The sequence below is a fragment of the Molossus molossus genome, unplaced genomic scaffold (assembly GCF_014108415.1).
Source record: "Molossus molossus isolate mMolMol1 unplaced genomic scaffold, mMolMol1.p scaffold_m16_p_8, whole genome shotgun sequence".
NCBI classification, from domain to species: Eukaryota; Metazoa; Chordata; class Mammalia; order Chiroptera; family Molossidae; genus Molossus; species Molossus molossus.
This window is the reverse complement of record NW_023425402.1, coordinates 26099034-26118483: the sequence shown is the minus strand read 5'-3', so window position 1 is coordinate 26118483 and position 19450 is coordinate 26099034. Positions and strand designations below refer to the sequence as shown.

The following is a 19450-nucleotide window of genomic DNA, read 5'->3' as shown; positions in this document are numbered from 1 at the left end:
CCTGAACGAGTAGGAAATGGATTCTTCCCTAGAGACTTCAGAAAGGCGCGGCCTTGCTAACTCCTTGAATTCAGCCCAGTGAAACCCGTGCTGGACTTCTGACCTAGACAACAACAGCCTATTGTTTTGAGTCACTAAGTGCGTGGTAATTTGTTATAGGTCAATAGAAAACGAATACAATTCCCTTTAAATTGTTTTTTTAATGAATGCTTATTAGTCTATATCTCATATTTTCAATAGGTAAAAATGGGTCTGAGTCACACAATAAATACAATAATTTAGATGTAATGTTAAATATATAATTTAAAATAGGAGGTCATAAATAAAAGATACATAGAAGGTTATAGATATGATTTTCAAAAAGTTATTTACTTTTTGCCATATAAATGAATTAAGGTTAAAAATTCATTAATTTGTTTTCTTCAACTACCTTCACCTTTGATTTACTGTTTTAAAATATTTTAATTTAGTGGCTTATGTATTACTCTTTTTTTGAAATTCATTATAATTTTCAGATTGATCTGGAAAATGGTATACAGCTTTTACTCAGTAACTGAGTCAGCTATAAAGGTCTTTGAAAAATCCATGTTCAATTTTCTCCTTAGTGAGAAATTCGCCACAATTTGCTTTGAGTTATATGGTGACATTCCATGCGCCCAAAACTGTATAATCTGTACTTTTTAGGTTTTCAGAGGATCAGAGCCTATTTTAGAACAACTCTGGTATTACTTTGGAACTTTTCTTTGAAATAGAATTGGTTTTCATATGTATATGTTCCTTTTAACTCACTAATGTGTTTCACATTTTTCTGGATTTGGGGGGTCAGGGCGGTTCTATGACTTTCCCATGATGTGACAGTGCAGACTGTCCCCAGGTCTTTTATTCCTGTCCTTCTCCACCTCCTCTGGGTCTCCAGGTATGTAATTTTAATTTCATAAATATTTACCTCTTTAAATCTCCTGAAAAATAATGCATTTACAAATCATGTAGGATATCTTCTCATCTTTTAAAAGTATAAATGCCTTTAAGTTAGGGTGACAAATGCCAGTAACATGAAGCAAAGGGTCCCCAGATAGCTATTCCTTCCTGTGATATTCCTTGTCTCTTTATGTAACTTATTGTGTCAAATGGGTGACATTTTCTTTTGCATGTAAGTGTAAGGAGCCCAGAAATATTTACCAAAGAGTTTTCTATTGAAATTATTTGGATAATTTGGATCCAGTCCCATGTGGGTCCTGATTTGTGGCTAAGGAGAATAAATTCATCCAGTGTTATTTAGATTACTGTTTTCCCCCTTAAAGATCAAAGGGGAATAGTAATAAAACTGTATTAAAGTATTAAAAAGGATAGTAAAACTAGTAATTTCCTTATTAAGGGTTCATTGCAAGTACTTGTATATTGGTTTCTTTAAGGTCTGGCTTCTATGACTGTGACTTCTCTTTAGAGTTATCTTACCACAGAGTAATCTTTTTGCATCATTCATAACGATCTGTCCGTGTGGAATTTGGAAAAAAACTGGGTTGAAAAATATTGTGGAGCTCACTGAAAATATATTTGAAACTTTCTTCTGAAAAACAACAGCAGCAGCAAAAAGAGAGATGAAATATATTTGAAATGTTTAAAAAGCTGAAGTCACTGCAGTATTTTTCTATAATCAGAGTCAGCCAAACAGGAGAAGGCCAAGGTAATGAATGAGGGCAGTACCAGCATGTTGGCGCCCCCTAGTGGGAAGCCTTAGATTGCCTGAGTCATCTTGGACAGGATGGAAACTTTTAGAAATGAATGTAGAAAAAGGCAAGGCAAAAACAGACTTCCTCGAAATGGAGAAAAAGGACAAATTTCAAGATACTGAATAGAGTTGACTCATTTTGTAACTTTCAAAGGTCAGGGAGGAGATGTGAAAAGACAGCCATGAAAATCCAGTCATTATCTTGCCAGCACTGAGCTAAGCACTTATGAGTTCATTGATGTAATGGACCAGCTCAGTGAAGCGGGTTCTATTATTTTCATCGTGTCTAAAATAGTGATACTGAGATTTGACAGTCGAAATAACTGGCCTGGAGTCAGTTAGCCACTTCATAATGGACAGGCGTGACTCCAGAGTCTAAACTTTTAACTTCTATGTTCTTTATTAATACTCACTGTGATCTTCATAGCTAATAAGAATAATACTTTTAACATGAGTTCTTTCATTGCAACTTTGGGAATAAACAAATAACTTTTTATATATATAAAAAAGAAAACATGCTGTACTTCAAATATTTTGAAAGTTGTATAATATTAAGTATCTCCACCACGACTTAGAAAGGTTGAAAATTTTGATATACAAATACCATTAATGGGTTAGATCTGTTTTTAGTACATTGAAAAGATTGTATTACTTAAAAGCAGGTTTCATTCAAGATGCTCTAAGTTCAGGGGTGAGATCAATGTATTCACCGTATGTGGGAAAGTATAAAGTGATATTTTGTCTTTTCTAAGTAATGTACCATGGACACATTTTCTTCATTATAAAGTGGTCTCTAGGAAATAGGGAACAAACACTTCATTCCAAATTCCACATGGCTATTTTCAATGACTTGTTTGTTACACAGCAACGGTTTAATGGTTATAGAGAAGCTTCTAGAACATTTCTTTTTATATCAACATTTTCCGCCACAACATTATGCAGGAATTTCTAGTTGACTCTCTCCTCTTCCTCAAACCCAAACTGAGATCACAGAAGTGGAAGAATTATGTCCGTTTACTCTTACCAAATAAAAGACTTGTTTCTGTCTTGACTTACACATTTCACAGTTGCCTGAACCCCAAACCACACAGGCTGAGAGTGAGAGTTAGCTTGGAAAAACATTTGATCTATGAAGTAATTGTTACTAAATACTTTTGTATCAACAAACTGGTAACTTTCAAATGGTTTTAAATGCTGTTTCTGCTAATGTAAAATTGGCAAAGTTTAGTTTATTTCAATAAATGTATTGGGAACCCAGGGAAATATTATCTAGGAGAATTTTATTAACTGATACAGCTGTTAATGATGTCAGCTCTTCTGGTTAACCTCTCTTTCAACAGCCTTTTATTCCATGCCTACTTACGCTATTATATTAATTTGACCAAAAATTGCTTTTATAAATTAGTTGTCTATTTTGTTTTTAATATTATGTAATTTTACATATTTTTGTTTGCTACTTATAAAGTAATTCTTTAATAATTCTTGGTATAAGTGGACATAGAAGATATGACTTCTTTTCACATTTATTTTAATATTTGCTAATTTTAGAAGACAATAGTTGAAAAATAACCTTTTTTTTCTAATGTGGAATCCCCCCCACCAAATAATCTCAATATCTGATGTGTTGAAATAATGTAAGATTTGTGGCTATATCCTCATTTAGACCAAGCCCAGTCTTAGAATTACTCAGGTAGAAGTGTGTCACATCGGATCCAGGGAGTGAATGTGGGATTCTCAGGGTCTTCTGGGAGGTGAAAGCCGACTACTGCTCGGGAACGCCTGAGCCTCCCTGGGTTTCCCCACAGTGAAGATACAGACTCGCTGATTCCGGGACTGGCTTTAGAAACAGGACTAGAGTCAGGATGTCTGTGACTGTTTCCTACTAATGTTATACTTATGAATGGCAGAGAGACTTGGATAGTGATGAACTCCTAAGTAATAATGGACTCTGTGCAGCAAAAGTTTCAGCTTTTCAGGTCTGACTATGTCGTGGGCAATTGCATGACTCCATCAGGGATTCTTCGGGCCAGGGCTCACTGCACTGACACAGCTGTATCAGCATAGAACAGCGTGTGGCCACCTTGATAAGATTTTATAAGGAGATTTTATTTAAATTCAGAAGTTAATCTAAACCAATAGCAAATTTATATGTGTCTACCTGAGAGGGATTTGGTTATAGGCGATTTCTGTTGAAATGGGGCCTTTATTCTGAATAATACTGATCTTGATTGCTTTGAGAATATACACTTCCTGCCTGTAAGGATACAGCTTGTATTATTCTGTTTTCTTTATACTCAAAACTCAGCTTACTTTTGTTTTATGTTTGTAGGGTGTCCTGTGTTTATGTTTTGTAATGTTACATTGAAATTTAATGTGGTTTTATATTATTATCCAGTCAGTATGTTTATAAAGACTTGTGTTTTCAACCAGACTGCAAGCCCCTGTTGAATAGTAATTGCTTACAAGCATCTTTTCTTCTCTGCAAAGGGCGTAGAGGCCTGGCAAATGGAACTGAGCTGAAGAGAATAAAATGGAATTGCAATTTATGATTCACATGGATTTTAAAACTAAAACTGTGTGCTCCTGTCTTAGACTATGATTGTGGCTAACACATTGAGCAGTATTGTATTAATAAAGTCAACATGTGAAAGGCAAAATAATGGCACGCTCCTTGTAACAGAAGATATTTGATCTCACTGATAGTGGCATCTCTACCACTTGCCCTGATTTCATGCCGAGAGCACTGCTTATTCTTTGAAAACCCCGTGATGCAGAGGACTTGCAGAGAAATACTGATTGGGCCAATTTCCTTACCCTTCAGATTCCCTTTTCTGCTGGATTGTGAACACACACACACACACACACACACACACACACACACACTATTTCATCTGAAGTTTCATCAAGAAGCTAAGAAAAATTAGTAAGAAATGAAAATTGATTAGCCTGATTATCACTGTTGGGGTGACAAATGATCATTTTGTAAATGTATTGAATGGCTGACTAGAATTGCTTTCTCATTAAAAATGTGCTAAGGTTATTATTCAATTTATACAATTAATATTAATGTCTTCTGCATCTTGCTAGAGAACGTGTACACTTGGGTTGAACCGTGTGAAAGACTTGTTTCTTCTGTTGGTGTCTCCACAAACGGTGGCCTGCATATTCTTTATGATTTTATCAGTGAGGGAATCTTAGGAGGAAGATTACCCTATTTTACACTAGGAGTTAGGTTCCTGGGTGTTTCAAGGCTCAGTTTGGAGGAAATCATTTCGTTTCATCAGTTTTTAATTATGGTTGTGATACTGTGAGGGTCTTTGGAACTGTTGTGTTGAATATGAACTCTTTGATTTGACAGTTTTTAGTTGAAGTATTCTTGATAAGTAACACAGGAATGTGTTTATATGTTATGTTGGTATAAAAGAAGAACCAAGATTAACATCTTCATAACTTCTCTTTAAAGCCTTATTTAAAACTTTAAATATCAGTAGATGTTCATATAATATGACTCTCATAAATTTCCTATTTTCCAAATTGTATTATTGTAAGTGCCAGTGTTACACTGTGAATTCATATATTTTAAATGATGCATTTGTTATGAGCTAAAATCCAATTATGACCTATTCTCTAATGATACTGTCAACAAATATTTTAATTAAAAATGTATTTTATTTCTTTCAAGGGAATCCCAGGGTTTCCTGGAAACCAAGGGTTAATGGGACAAAAGGTGAGTATTAATGAAAGTTGAAAGATTTGTGCCTGGATCCACTTATTAAAAGGGCAAAATGGTAATGTGTCTTCACATAGAATACTTTTTTACTACATTCATGACAAGAGCTAATTTTTCAAATAAGATACAATTTCAGAAGGTACTATTTTGACTCTACAAATTAGTTATTGTTTTATCCAGATAATATTAATTTGGATTTGCATACATGCTTTCTGTTTTACTAGGTTACTTTTCTATCTTATGCTCTTAGACCCTTCTTTTGAGGTAATTTGACTACTTCCTGAACTATATCTTTAAAAGTTCTTTTAGTACAGTTATCTTGGTTCAGTTTTTATTTAAATACAACTATCTTTACTCTTGTATTTGAGACATAATTTTGTAGAGCATACAACTCAAGATGGATGATTATTTTCTCTTAACATATTGAGGAATTTTTTCTGCTGTCTCCTGACATCTGTTGTTAATTATGAGATATCTGCTTTGATTCTAATTACTATTGTTTTATAAGGAGTCTGTCCCTTTCTTTGGCATTCTTTTAAGGCATTCTATTTGTTTTTAGTGTTCTTGAAATTCACTGGGGTATATCTACATACAGATTTCCCTTTATATATCCTGGTGGGAAATCAGCTTTCTCTCTGGCTCTGTGGAATTATTTCTATTAACTCTATAAAACATCAGCCATTACCTCCATATTATTATTATTTCAATCTCTGTTTCTTCTTTCTGGAGTTCAATTTGCATATACTTTATTCCTTCTAACTTTGCCCTCTGTAGCTCTAAATAGCTTTTTATTTTCATTCTTTATTCTGTCTTACATTCTGATTAAATTTTTTAGATATATTTTTCAGTGTACTTATTTTTCCTTTACTGTATCTAATCTGCTTAGACCATCAATTTATTTATTTATTTATTTATTTATTTATTTATTTATTTATTTATTTATTTTTATTTTTTTGGTATGTGCCCCTAGAGGGAACGGAACCCGGGACTCTCTGGTCCACAGACCGACACTCTAGCCACTGAACCAAACCTGCCAGGCAGTTTATTATTATTATTTTTTTAACAATCATAGATTTATTTCTAGTTCCAATTTTTTTTTTTTTGTTAATCCTCACCCAAAGATATTTTTTCAATTGATTTTTTTAGAGTGGAAGGGAGGGATAGAGGAGAGGGGGAGAGAGGGACACACACATCGATGTGAGAAAGACATCCATTGGTTGCCTCCTACATGTGCCCCGACTGGGCCAGGGATTGAACCTGCAACCCAGGTACTGCAACCCCTTGACTGGTATCAGACCCTCAGCCCTTGGGAGTGGGGGTAGGATGTGGGGGTGGGTGTGGTGAGGGGTTGAGTGCAGGGAAACACTCTAACCACTGAAGCATGCCAGCCGGGACTCTAGTTCTAATTTTTAGTAACATCTTTTTTTAAAAAAATATGTTTTTATTGATTTTTTTAGAGAGAGGAAGGGAGAGAGAGAGACACACATCGACGTGAGAGAGAAGCATCTACTTGCTGCCTCCTTCATGCCCCCTACTGAGAATCGAGCCAGCAACCCAGGCCTGTACCCTGACCAGGAATTGAACTGGGACCTCTAAGTACATGGGACGACACTCAATCCACTGAGCCACACCAGCTGGGCTAGTAACATCTTTCGATTCTTAATAGTTTCTTGTTCTGTGTTCAGTCCTAGCAGTCTTTCTGATTTCACTTTTTAATTTGTAAAGATTTTGTATATAATTCTAAATTCCATTTCTGACAATTCCAGTATCTGCAGTTTGTTGATAGTCCCGGTGACTCTCAGTCTGTGGTTTGCTGCCTCCTCTTTCTTTCTTGTTAATTGTGAGTTCGTTGCTTCATCCTCAGTGCTGGAGTCCTGTCAGCCTAATTGGAGCCTGGAGAGTTGCCTTCTGCTGGTAGCGTGGGTACCATTTCAGCCCCCTTTGAATGTCCTGCCTCTGTCCATGGCTGGCCCAGTGGTCAGTGTCCCGAGTTGAGCATGCTCTCTTGGACCACCCCAGCCTCTGACTCCTGCCTCTCCACCTCTAGCAAGGTTTCTGCACAGTTACAAATTCTCATGATTATAGCCTCAACCCAGAGTATATTTAAATAAGGGATCTTTGAAGACCTCCCCTACTTATAAGACTAGCACTCTCTCACAGAGGATTCTCTTTCTGAGTTTTTCTTTTGTTCAGGATTCAGACAATCCCCTGGGGCACCTAGTAAGCCACAGTCCCAGAAGTTGAAATCTAAATGCTGTTATTCTGTACCCTAGTTATTTATTTATTTATTATTATTTTTTTTATCCTCACCCGAGGACATTTTTTTACTTTTTGTTCAGATAGAGCGGAGAAAGAGAGAGAGAGAGAAACATCGACATGAAAGGGACACATCGAGTGGCTGCCACCCGCACGACCCAACCAGGGCTGGGGACAAACTGCAGCTGAGGTACATGCCCTTAGCGGGAACCGAACCTGGGTCTCTCTGGACCGCAGGCCAACGCTCTAACCGCTGAGCCAAACCGGCCAGGGCCTGTACCCTATTTTTTTTTATTAGTTTGTTTTTACTCTCATAGCTCTTAAACTCTGATAAATAAATCATTTTTCTCTTGATTTTTCTCCCCTCTCGTTGTCTTACTGTACCAACTCTTTGTAAATGGCGAGGTCTTCCTTTGAAAGAATGGCCAGTGTCACACCTGATTTCCTAATGAACATATTTGGCTTTGTAATTCCACAGACACTAGGCCCAAGTCTTTAAAGGTGTTTGATTCCTAAATTTGCAGCCTTGCCTTGTTATTTTCTTACAGTAGAGAAAGGGAAGACAGACACACTGCTCTGATGAGTACTGCATTTTCATTCTATAGTGCTTTGGTAGGAAATTTCTGGAAATCAATAGATAATTTCTAATTTTACATTTGATTTGTATTTGATTTTTAGGGAGAAACTGGGCCTCCAGGACCATTAGGAAAGAAAGGAGCTCCAGGGATACCTGTATGTTAATGTCATTATTATCAGGAGTTTGAAATATTGGTACTACATGCCAGCAGTTCTTATTCTGGAGTTCACAAAACTGGGTGGGATTCAGCAATGAGATATGTCTATGAAAAAGATAATGTTTATGTCCATTTTTCTGGAAGAGTCTAGATTTCATTAGGTTCTCAAAAAGTTGACCACCCAAATAAAGATCGACAACCTTATTAGAGATAAACCAGAAAACAAATTTCTAACATTTTATATACTATGCTATTAACTAGTATATTTTACATGTTATAATTGCAGTAACATTCTAAATTGCCAGCCACGCCTAGTATTGATGACATGGCATTTTCAATATAGCCATATTGAGATTATATTTTCTGATTATATTAATTAAATTTTTATTTTGTTCATCATATTTCCTATGCTATGTTGAGGAGAAAGCAGAATTTTTGTGTGTATATAATAGTATTTAAAGCAAAACAAACACTAAATCAGGTCCCTGTGTTATTGCTGTCTCATGAATTATATGGTTAGTTAAAAAATATGATCATTTTGTAACTTGAAGACAGATTATTACATTAACATAATTTATTAGATTGTAACTCTTTCAAAATATTGTTCAAGAAAATAGAAATTGTAAGTAATGTTGATCAAGGTAGCATTTATGAAGAAACCTAATTCTTAGCCTTCATGACAGAAAGAAGACAGAATATAGAAAAAAAAAAACTTTTCTTTCCATCTTTTACTAGCCCTTCAGTAATTTGTGTTGTTATAGGTCTTTTGAGCCTATATATATATCATGAGGGCTCTGCTAGCCTTCATGTTCTCTTGTATAGGTTGCTTATTTACTTTATTATCCTTTATTTGGATGTGTGAGAGGAAATTTTCCAAATATTGTCTTATATTTTAGTGGATCAATTGTTATGAGAATGTGTAACTTGGAAATGAATTTCACATTTTAAAATGTTTTTCTCTACATTTCTCTCAAATTCCCACTTGAAAATTTAGGGTTTGATGGGAAGCGATGGCTCGCCAGGTCAGCCTGGGACTCCTGGATCCAAGGTACCTATAAATATACTAATGAGATTGAGCACTTTGTGCAAAATGACCATTGATGTACTTAAGTAAAAGTCTTGACTACACTGGTTTTATTTTGAGTGTGGTTTTAATTCTACTTACAATCACTTGTAGGAGTAAAATCTTAGGCAAAAATGATGCATATAGAACAGACTAAAGTAAAGCAGGTCTTGTTGAAGCTGAGAAGGGTCTAGACTCCCTCATGACTCATCTCCCTCCTCCCTTATTGGCATCTCAGAGGGCTCTGAGGAGTACGTAGAGTTCTACGGAGTTTGGTGCCAAACCCACTGACCTAGAGCATCAATGGTCATGATTGAGTGCCATCACCTGCACGTAGTCCTCTTTTTGGTATTTTTATTTGGTGTTATGTATATGGACTTTTTATTTGTGAAATGCCCTGTAGTGAGTTTTATTAGGCATTTCTTCCCTAAAGACTATGGGTAAGGTAGCATATTATCTTTGTTTTCAGAGTTTATAAAAGTAAGGCAAACTTGACAAATATATTTAGGATGTCGGCTTAGGTATTCTCATGGTAGACATGAAATTCCTTTAATACCATTGTAGGACCATTTTCTAGGTGTACAGAATTCTGTGCTGAGAGAACTATTGTTGTTGTTACTTTTTTGGAGAATGAAACTAAGTCTGTTCTGGCTAGACTCAGGAAACGATTCCAAGTATTTAATGAGTATATTCTAGGACAATCTTCCAAAAAGAAGTGATAGAATTGCTGTTTTGGAGGCAACCTTTAACTAGCTATTGTTTCAGGGGAATAGACCCTGGCATACTAAACGAGTAGGTGACCTAATCTACTTCCAGTTTCTGAAGCATTAAAGAAGAGACAGGACAAAATGTCGTGGGAACCTAGTGATCAGTAGCTGCCGTTTCTCCAGTGGTGGACCCGTGTGAATTCTTGGGAGTAATGGGGTCCTAGCAGCAGTAGGTGTGCAGAGTTGGTGTAAAACTTTGAGTGACTGGGCTTGCCAAGTAGAAGTTCTCCATAATTTCTCAAAGTCATTGTTTTAATAGATGATGTAGACTAGCTGTGTACCTCTTAAGTGTCTGGGATACAGTGGACTTCCCCATGGTATTCTCGATGCTCTAAATTTTGAGAATACAGCTTAAGATTTCATCAGCTTTTTTATTTTTATTTTTTATTGTTGACAGTATTACAGCTGTCCCCCATTCATCATCCTTTTTAAATTAGCCACTTCACATTATTGGCTCACACGTAGCTGGAGGTCAATTACATCTGCTGGACTTTTCATAAAAGATTTTAGAAGAGTGTAGTTGTGGCATCTGCAGATTCCGCTGATTTGGCAGGGAGGCAAGTGGCTGTTTCTCCTATCACAGTTTGTTATTTTTATATGAATTGCTGTAAAGTCTGATTTCCCTCATCTTGTACTTGCACAGTAATTTTGTTAAAAATAGACTCAGGATGTCAAAATTACACCTATTCATGTAATCTTTTAAATGAACATTTTAACTTCTTTGCATGCAGTATATTAATTAGCTCGAGTTTTGGGAGACTTTTCTGCAAAGGGCCAGATAGTACTTTAGTTTTTGAGGACCATATAACCTCCATTGCAACTACTCAACTCTGCTATTTTAATGCAAAAACAGCCATCCACAAATACAAACTGTGTGGGACATGTCTGTGTTCCCCTAAAACTTTATTTATGAAAGCTTTGGGCAAGATTTAACCCACTGGCCATAGTTTACTGACCTCTGAATCAGTTTATTGCTGCCAGTTTTGTCAAGTATATGTTTGTGGACTATGCCTTCAGTGTGGTTGGTAGGCATGCTCAAGTGGAATAAAAAGCTATGTTGGGCCTGGCTGGTGTGGCTCAGTGGTTGAGCATCGACCCATGCACCAAGAAGTTGCCGAGTTTGATTCCTGGTCAGGGCACATGCCCAGGTTGTGGGCCCGACCCCCAGTTGGGGGCATGCAGGAGGCGACCAATGGATGTTCTCTCTCATTGATGTTTCTATTTCTCTCGCCCTCTCCCTTTCTCTCTCTCTAAAATCAATAAAGAAAAAATTGTTTTTAAAAAGCTGTGTTAGAAGGGCTAGGATGAGGCTGGATTCTGTGGGAGATCTTTAGACCACTTCTAATTTGGATTCTAATACCTTTTTTAAAAAAATAGCTGTTGAACCATTAGAAGTCTACTTTACCATACTATATTCCAGTTTTTAAAGACATCACTTAACCAATATTAGGATATATTAACGTAATCAAGCCATGTAAATTTTGGCAAGTCTTCTCACCTCTGCGATTTCCAGCTTCATCACTTGTAAAATTGGAAATGTTAAGGAACCATTGTTCTGTGGTTCAACAATGCTGTAACGTTCTTTAATTAAATCCATATATTAGGCTCACATGTTTCTCAACATGAGAAACCTAGAAAACTTTTCAAAAGCTGAAAATGAAGTTGGTTCCCTTATGGGTGAACCTAGATTGGCTCTGGGTGACGATTGCCTGCCCCTTCCAGGTGTCACAGGGACCTGTTTAATTAGGGCTTTTGCCAGACATTGACTGGGCTGTGATTTCAGGTATCAGTGTATATTTGGAGACCAGAACTACCTTTGACAATCTCCCCTCATTACTCAGTAGGCATGTTCTCTGTTCTACATCCAGTCCCCTTGTCCTATTTGACATTCTTTGCTGTCCACTCAGTCTTCCTCTCCAAGTTTCTGTTAGATGGGACTGTGCTGGAATCTTGAGAAAGGACACAAATTAAACATTTTTGATTTATGGTTCTTCAAAAAAGTCACTGTAGATTGGAAGCTAAATTTCTTTCCTTCAGGGGCATTGGGAAGGTGAGCCATGGGGAGAAAGGAAAACAAGGCAAAGATAAAGATTTTCAACTCAGAGGATACTGTTAAAATATGTGGCTTCAGTCTGTGCAGTGTGGAAACCTAGCAAATTAGCTATGGTCCCTAAAGATTTGAATCTCTCCCTTGTACTTGGACCTGCCAGGATAAAAAGCCAGTAAAAGCACTGAACACGCCTTTACAGAGCGTTATGAATGTGGGGACTCACTGCCTTGTAAAAGAGTTTTTCTTCATAAGTAGTTTTAACGAATAGGGTCCGCTTCAAACAATTGGAAAGTTGAAACTATAAAACTTATTTAAATATACTTTTGTAAGTGTCTATATCGGATAAATTATGACTCATTTTTTTTTTTTTTTTTAATTCAAATGGTTTTGCTGCATTGACAGGGAAATAAAGGTGAACCTGGACTTCAAGGGATGGCTGGGGCTTCTGGGCTCAAGGTAATTGCAATTTGATGTACTTGGAGATATTTTCCAAGAAGTATAAGTTCCCCTCTTTATTTAATTAAATTAACATTTGTAGCCCTTAAGAAAAGTTATCCCAAATGAGGATTACCTTTGTCACAAAATTAAGGAACATGAAAGGAAACGACCAATGTGTGACAATTTTATTTCTGTTTTTTTTTTTTTTTTTTTAAGGTCACTTTCTCATAGTTTGGTAATAAAGACATGAAATATGCTTTGACTTGGTTTTTCTAAAAATGGTAGAAGTTGTATGCTCATATGAACATTCTCTCTGGTCTAGAGACTATCACTGTTTCACGTGGCTGGAAACAAGTGTGTGTCTCCCTCAGTGGTGATGTTTCTTTGTTTGCTGACTGATGGGACTTTATTTTTAGAGTGAGGACCCATTTCTGCCTTTACCAGTTTCCTTCAAACCAAGTGGTTTATGTTTAGTTCATGAGATTTTCCACTCTCTTCAGCTTTTAAAAATGTAGCATAATACTGAGCAGCCCAGGAGTGGGCACAGTGAGAAAGAGAACGATACTTAGTTTCTACAGAAGAGAGTAGTGTTTAGTTAACATGATTAGACTTATGGTTAAACACCAAAGCAAAGCACAGCAAACCAGACCATGAAGCATTCAGGATTAGGTCCCATCTCTTACAGCTTTAACCCAAAGATTGTTGATACATCATCACTGTATGCTTTCTGAGAACCTCCGTATTTAAGGTTTTTAGAATGGTGGGCCTTGTTTCGTGGTGTGAGGGCTTGGACCAGCGGACCAGAGTCAAGGCAGCAGCACGGACACAGCTGCGGTGCTGGGGTGCTGCCTCCTGCCCGCCTGGCTGGCCTGGGCCGGCACCGTGCGGCCTCAGGAAGCTGGAGCAGGTGCCCATAGCTTCATGGATGAAAAGGATCAGATCATCACAGCCCTGGGCAGCCAGGCCCAGGACAGGGCCAGCAGAGCCAGGCTCTAGCAGGAGCAGCAACAGCAGAGGCAGCAGCTGCAGCCACCACCCGGGCCTCCGCCAAGCCTGGGGATCGAGCCCCTGGGCCAGCTCTGAGCCTCTCACCTGCATGGAGCCTGCTGTGTGTCCCCCTCGGGACTGCCCAGTACCCAGAACCCCAAAACGTGTGCAATAAAGTGATTCTCAGCTCGCAAAAAAGGGAAAGAACCTCTGTGAGATGATGGAGAGTAGACAATTTCAGTTAAGATAACTCAGGGATTTTCTTTGTACTGAAACAGCTCAAGAATTTACTTCTAAGAAAATAATATTCATATGTATAAAGAAAAAAATTAAATGTTCATATGATTTAACTCTAGAGCTGTTCACTCCGATATTGTTTATAAAAATAAAATTTTGTAAGGCAGTGTTTTAACACTATAGTTTTATTTAATAAAATATAATAAATCTATATAGTTGAATACTATTCTGTGATCAAAAATCATGTTTTCAAAAACAATGGCATATCAAGAATGTCATGTTAATATGTTGAAGTAAAAGACAAAAATTATGTATAAATAGCACATATTAGTAATTGTGTATGTGTATTTATGAAAGGTAGAGAGAAAATATATAACAAAATTAATATAGTGGGTAATGAGATTTTCAATAATTTTTATTACTTCTATTTTCTAATGAGTTGTAACAATAAAGTAAAAATTTTAAAGTAGCAATATGAGAAAAAGCAGTTTGAAGGAGGAAGAAAAAGTGTTTAGTAAATTTTTAAAAAATACCTGTGTTTATTATTTTTACTAATTTATTATTTACTTTATTAAAGTTATAAAATATAATTAAAGTACCAAATATATATAAAATTTTAAAATATGGTATGCGATTAGAACTATTTAACTATAGGAAAATATGTAAGAGGTTATTTTTAGACTCCAATAGACTTTTTATTCTTTATTATCCCTGTAGTAATAACTCTAAATGACAACCCATTTTTTAATGAGCAATTTAAAATTTAAGATGTAGCTAGAAATAAAAATGGTGGCATTTATCATAAGCAGTAGGTCTCTGATCTTTCTGCAACTTCTGTGTTCCTTAGGGAGAACGAGGAGCAGTGGGTCCCCCAGGAGAACCAGGATACCTGGGTTTACCTGGAATCCAGGGGACAAAGGTATGCATTGTTTAGGAGACATAATTCAGTTTTAATCAGCTACTGACATGCAAGTTTTCCTTGGTGAAAATAGAATAGTAGGACTGATTATACTTTTGATGGTAAGCTGACCTATATGTTTTGTATACTATGTAAATATATTTAACCTCACATGATAGCAGTGGTATCTTTTCCGTCCCTACCTGGGTATTGTGTTCTAGGTGAGGACTTTGGAAGAGGCATTTACATCAGAAAATGTAAATGTACAGTTGAGTAATATTCTGTAAATTCAGATTGTCTTACAGTCAATCCAGGCGAGTCAAGATTTTTTTAGGAAAAATGTTTAGCGTCAGGCACTCTCACCGAAACATGGATCACTCTTACTGAAACTGGGGCAAAAGTCTGAAAGGAAAAAATTATACCCAGAAGGTTTGACCATGCAGTTCCTATCTGTGAGACAATTATATTAAAATAAATCATTTAAAATTCATTTAAGGAGTTTAAAATACAGGTCATATATGCTCACATAAAATCCTCTCTCCCTCCCCCTCTCCCCCTCCTCCTCCCTATTCCCCCCACTCCTCCTCCTCACCCACCCCTCCCCCTCTCATTCCCTCTTCCTCCCTCCCCACCCCTCTCTAAAGGAACCCTGAGCTGTATCATTTGTTTGAAGGTTTTTTGCAACAGCTGATTGTCCATTTGTCAAAAATGTCCATGCCACTAGAAAACATGCATTTAAGGTTTAAAGCAAATATGCTGGTTTGTATTCTGAAAAGGACACGAGCTCCGAGGTCTTCATTTTCATATCCCTTGCTATTTCAGTTTTTCTGCCATTTCATTTCTATTCCTCATGCATTGTCTATTGGCCCCCAAATTATTATGCCCAGCATGTTCGTTGACCTTTTGGTTCTGAGGAGTAGACAGACAGCACTTGCTGACACAGGAGTGATCTTCATAGCAACAATCAAGTGTTAGATCCTTAGTAAATATTTAGTAAGTCTACTGTGAATATATGTTTAGATTTTGAGGATTTACTTGTTCGGAAATTTGCCGTATAAAAGAAAATCTGTCATTTATTTGCTGTAAACAGAAAACTCTAGCCTCTATGTTTAGATAGCATGGTGAGGTGAAAAAGAAATTTGGAAACAATGTCTAGGTTCAACTTTGGGCTTGTGCTTTTCTTTTCTGATCTGAGGTTCATTTTCTATATGAATGAGGGCTTTGAACTAGCTGGTCTCTAATGTCTCCTAGCTGAGAATTCTGGGAAACTTATTATGGAATATAATTTCACCCAAAACTTCATTTTTGAACCATGTGTTTTCTAAAACAATGTTTCAACATTATGTTTTATTTCATTGTTTCTAATAAATGTGAGGCTACGATGAACTTAGTGGAAGATTTTCAGTGTGGTTTCTTAAAACAACATCTGGGAAACAAGTCTTCTCTTGCTTATTTAACCCCAGATTATGATCAATATAGAAACGTTTTCTTCTTCTGGTAAAATAGGAACAGTAGTACATTTTCTTTTGAATGTAAAAGCACAAGAAAGTGTTCATTCAGAACATCATTTTGACAGAATGTGGTTTTATTCTCTTCCCAAATATTGTGTTGGAATCAGCTTCTGTATGTAAGGCACTGTGGAATTTGCATGAGATCATATATTTTTCTTTGCTGAAGAAAAACATGTTTATTTGAAAGGATACAAAATATACCAAATAATGATACATATAAAATTGCCTTTTTGCAGGGGGACAAAGGAAATCAAGGCGAAAAAGGCATTCAGGTATATTGTTGGCTTTTTGTTTTTTTGTGCTTGGCAATAAAATCAGAGCTTTGTTCTTTTTAATTCTTCTATTGCTTTTTTAATTCCTTTGTCTTTTGCCATCAATATCTAGTTGTTAAATCCCAGCTTTCTCCTTTGGCTACTACATTTTTCAGGCCACATCAAATCTAATATTAAGATCCTGAAACACCAATCAGAAAGAATACTTGCACCTCTGTGTTCGTGGCATCGTTATTTACAATAGCCAAGATCTGGAAACAGCCCAAGTACCTATCATTAGATGAGTGAATAAAAAAGATGTGGTACATTTACACAATGGCATACTATGCAACTGTATAAAAGAAGGAACACACGCTTTGCAACAGCATGGATAGACCTGGAGATTATTATGTTAAGTGAAATAATCCAGTCAGAAAAGACAAATATCATGTTATCTCACTTATATGTGGAATCTAAAGAAAAAAACAAAACAAAACTAACAAAATAGGACCAGAGGCATGGAGGAATGAAACAGACTGACAGATCTCAGATGGGAGGTGGGGGCTTGGGGGAGAATGGAAGAGACTAACATATATGCATTTGTTACATATAACAAAAAACATAAATGCGTAATCCATGGACACAGACAATAATGTGGTGAAGGACTTGGGTGGGGGGAGCTGGGTCGGAGAGGGGCAAAAGGGTGGAAAATGGGAGATATCTAATAGTGTCAACAACAAAATAATTTTTAAAAAGGGTTCTTCACTACTTCACTGTTGTAGAAAACTTAGAAACCAAGTGACTCAACAAAATATATAGTTTTTATTACATACTTCTAATGTACATTTATATATTATAGAGCATATCTTTCAAAATGATTTGAAATGGCTTATGGTACAAATAAATTTGATAAAAAATTATTAACATCAAATATAAAACATATTCAAACTAATGAAAAGGAGGAGAATTAAACAGAAACGTATATCAGGATGAGGAAATCTAGGGTGATTTAGATGGATGTGTCGTCTTGAGTGTCTCAGCAACAAAGACAAAGAAGAGAACCCTGCTACTCCCATGAACGACAAGGACAATGTCACCTCAATTTAAGTGGCTGTTGAAAGGGTTTCTTCACTAACTGAACACTGACCCGTGAACAGGATGCCACTAGCAGAATCAGTGGTATGTGTATCTGGAATAAATTCTATCTGTTGGTCTTTCAGTCTGTTCAGTTTGAGAAATGGAAGACTTTTCCAACCATGAATTATAAATCTAATGTCCAGAGTATTTTGACAATGTTTTTAAGACTATAAAACTCAGTTATCGTGGCTGAGTTTTACATAGAATAAGCTTAATGTAAAAAGAAAACTAGTTTGCAAAATTTCACCGATAGAATTTTGAGAGCTCTCGGATTTTTGGAGGCATAAAGGGAAATTTCAAATTGATCTAATAATAGAGTTAAAAACAGTCTAACAGTTGTTTTTCAGAAAAACAGGTTTTTTTTTGTTTTTGTTTTTTAACTGAAAATACTCAAGTAGTATTATAATTCCTCTAAGTTAATTTTGAAGTTCGAAGTGAGGTTAATTTTAAGTAAATGCCTGTGAGCTCTAAACACATGTATCCCCGTTTCCTTCTTGGTACTGCTTTTGGATGTCCCATGTGCACCTCAGCATGTTTAAATCAGAACTTGTCATCCTTTCCCATCACCCATCTCCTACCTGTAGATTCTTGGTCATAGTAATTGGTACCACCACACAGTTACCAGAGGAAAACAGTCTTAGAAGTCATCTTAAAACTCAGTCTCTTCCTCTTTCTTCACACGCGATGTTGTATCTAAATGTCCCTTGAACTTGGTTCTCTTGAACTCGCTGTTCTCTTTTCCCTGTCCTCACTGTGCTAATCACTTCTTTTCAGTGGTCCTGGATTACTCTAATACTTTTCTAACTGGTCTGTTCGAGTCCAGTCTATTCCCATTCCACCGCCCTCACACCCTTTTACTAAATTACCTGTCTGCTTAGGAATCCGTCAATGGTGCCCCACACAGTTCATAATAAAGTCTATCCCATAAAATTCCTCCTGACTTGACTGAATTCCTATTTCAGTTTTGTCTCTTACCACTCTGCCCACTATTACCCACTCTTGCCCGCTGCTTTAGCCAAAAGGAATTACTTGCCTTTGCCCTGTGTTTGTCTCCCTGGTGTACCCTCCTATCTGTTCTCCTGTTGGCTAACTCTATTCATCCCAAAAGGCTACCCTGGAGGTTGAGCCATTTTCCCGACCCTCTCTGTCAGATGTCCCTTCTATTGTTTCAGTAGTATCCAGCCCAGACGTTTAATTATACATTGTGCACTTATCAGACAGTATTTTCAGTATTCTATTTTTTAAATTTTCATCCTTGATTTAATTGCTTATCTTTCCCACCACTCAGTAAGCAATTTGAAGGCAACAATGATGTCTCTGTTCCAGTGTCACCTAAAGCCCAGCAAATAGGTGCATCTCAATGAATATTGGGAATTCACATATGTAAGAAAATGAACAAATCACTATGCAAGAGTGATTTAAAATTGTAGTCACTAGATCTTTTTTTTTTTTTTTTTGATATTTGTTCAGATAGAGTGGGAGGGAGAGAGAGAGAGAGAAACATCGACGTGAAAGAGACACATCGAGTCGTTGCCACCCGCATGACCCAACCAGGGCTGGGGACAAACTGCAACCGAGGTACGTGCCCTTAGTGGGAATCGAACCCGGGTCTCTCCAGACCTTAGGCCAATGCTCTAACTACTGAGCAAAACCAGCCAGGGC

At 36.8% G+C, this 19450-nt stretch overlaps 1 protein-coding gene across 2 annotated transcripts in view; it reads left to right on the top strand.

The window, feature by feature from the left end:
- Window positions 1–19450, top strand: part of COL21A1 (collagen type XXI alpha 1 chain) — a 125497-nt gene that overhangs the window by 98623 nt on the left and 7424 nt on the right. For both annotated transcript variants that reach the window (XM_036249009.1, XM_036249010.1), the window contains 6 exons: window positions 5412–5456; window positions 8394–8447; window positions 9444–9497; window positions 12732–12785; window positions 14839–14910; window positions 16637–16672. In XM_036249009.1, coding sequence (XP_036104902.1) covers window positions 5412–5456; window positions 8394–8447; window positions 9444–9497; window positions 12732–12785; window positions 14839–14910; window positions 16637–16672 — 315 coding nt within the window. The remainder of the gene's footprint in view (window positions 1–5411; window positions 5457–8393; window positions 8448–9443; window positions 9498–12731; window positions 12786–14838; window positions 14911–16636; window positions 16673–19450) is intronic.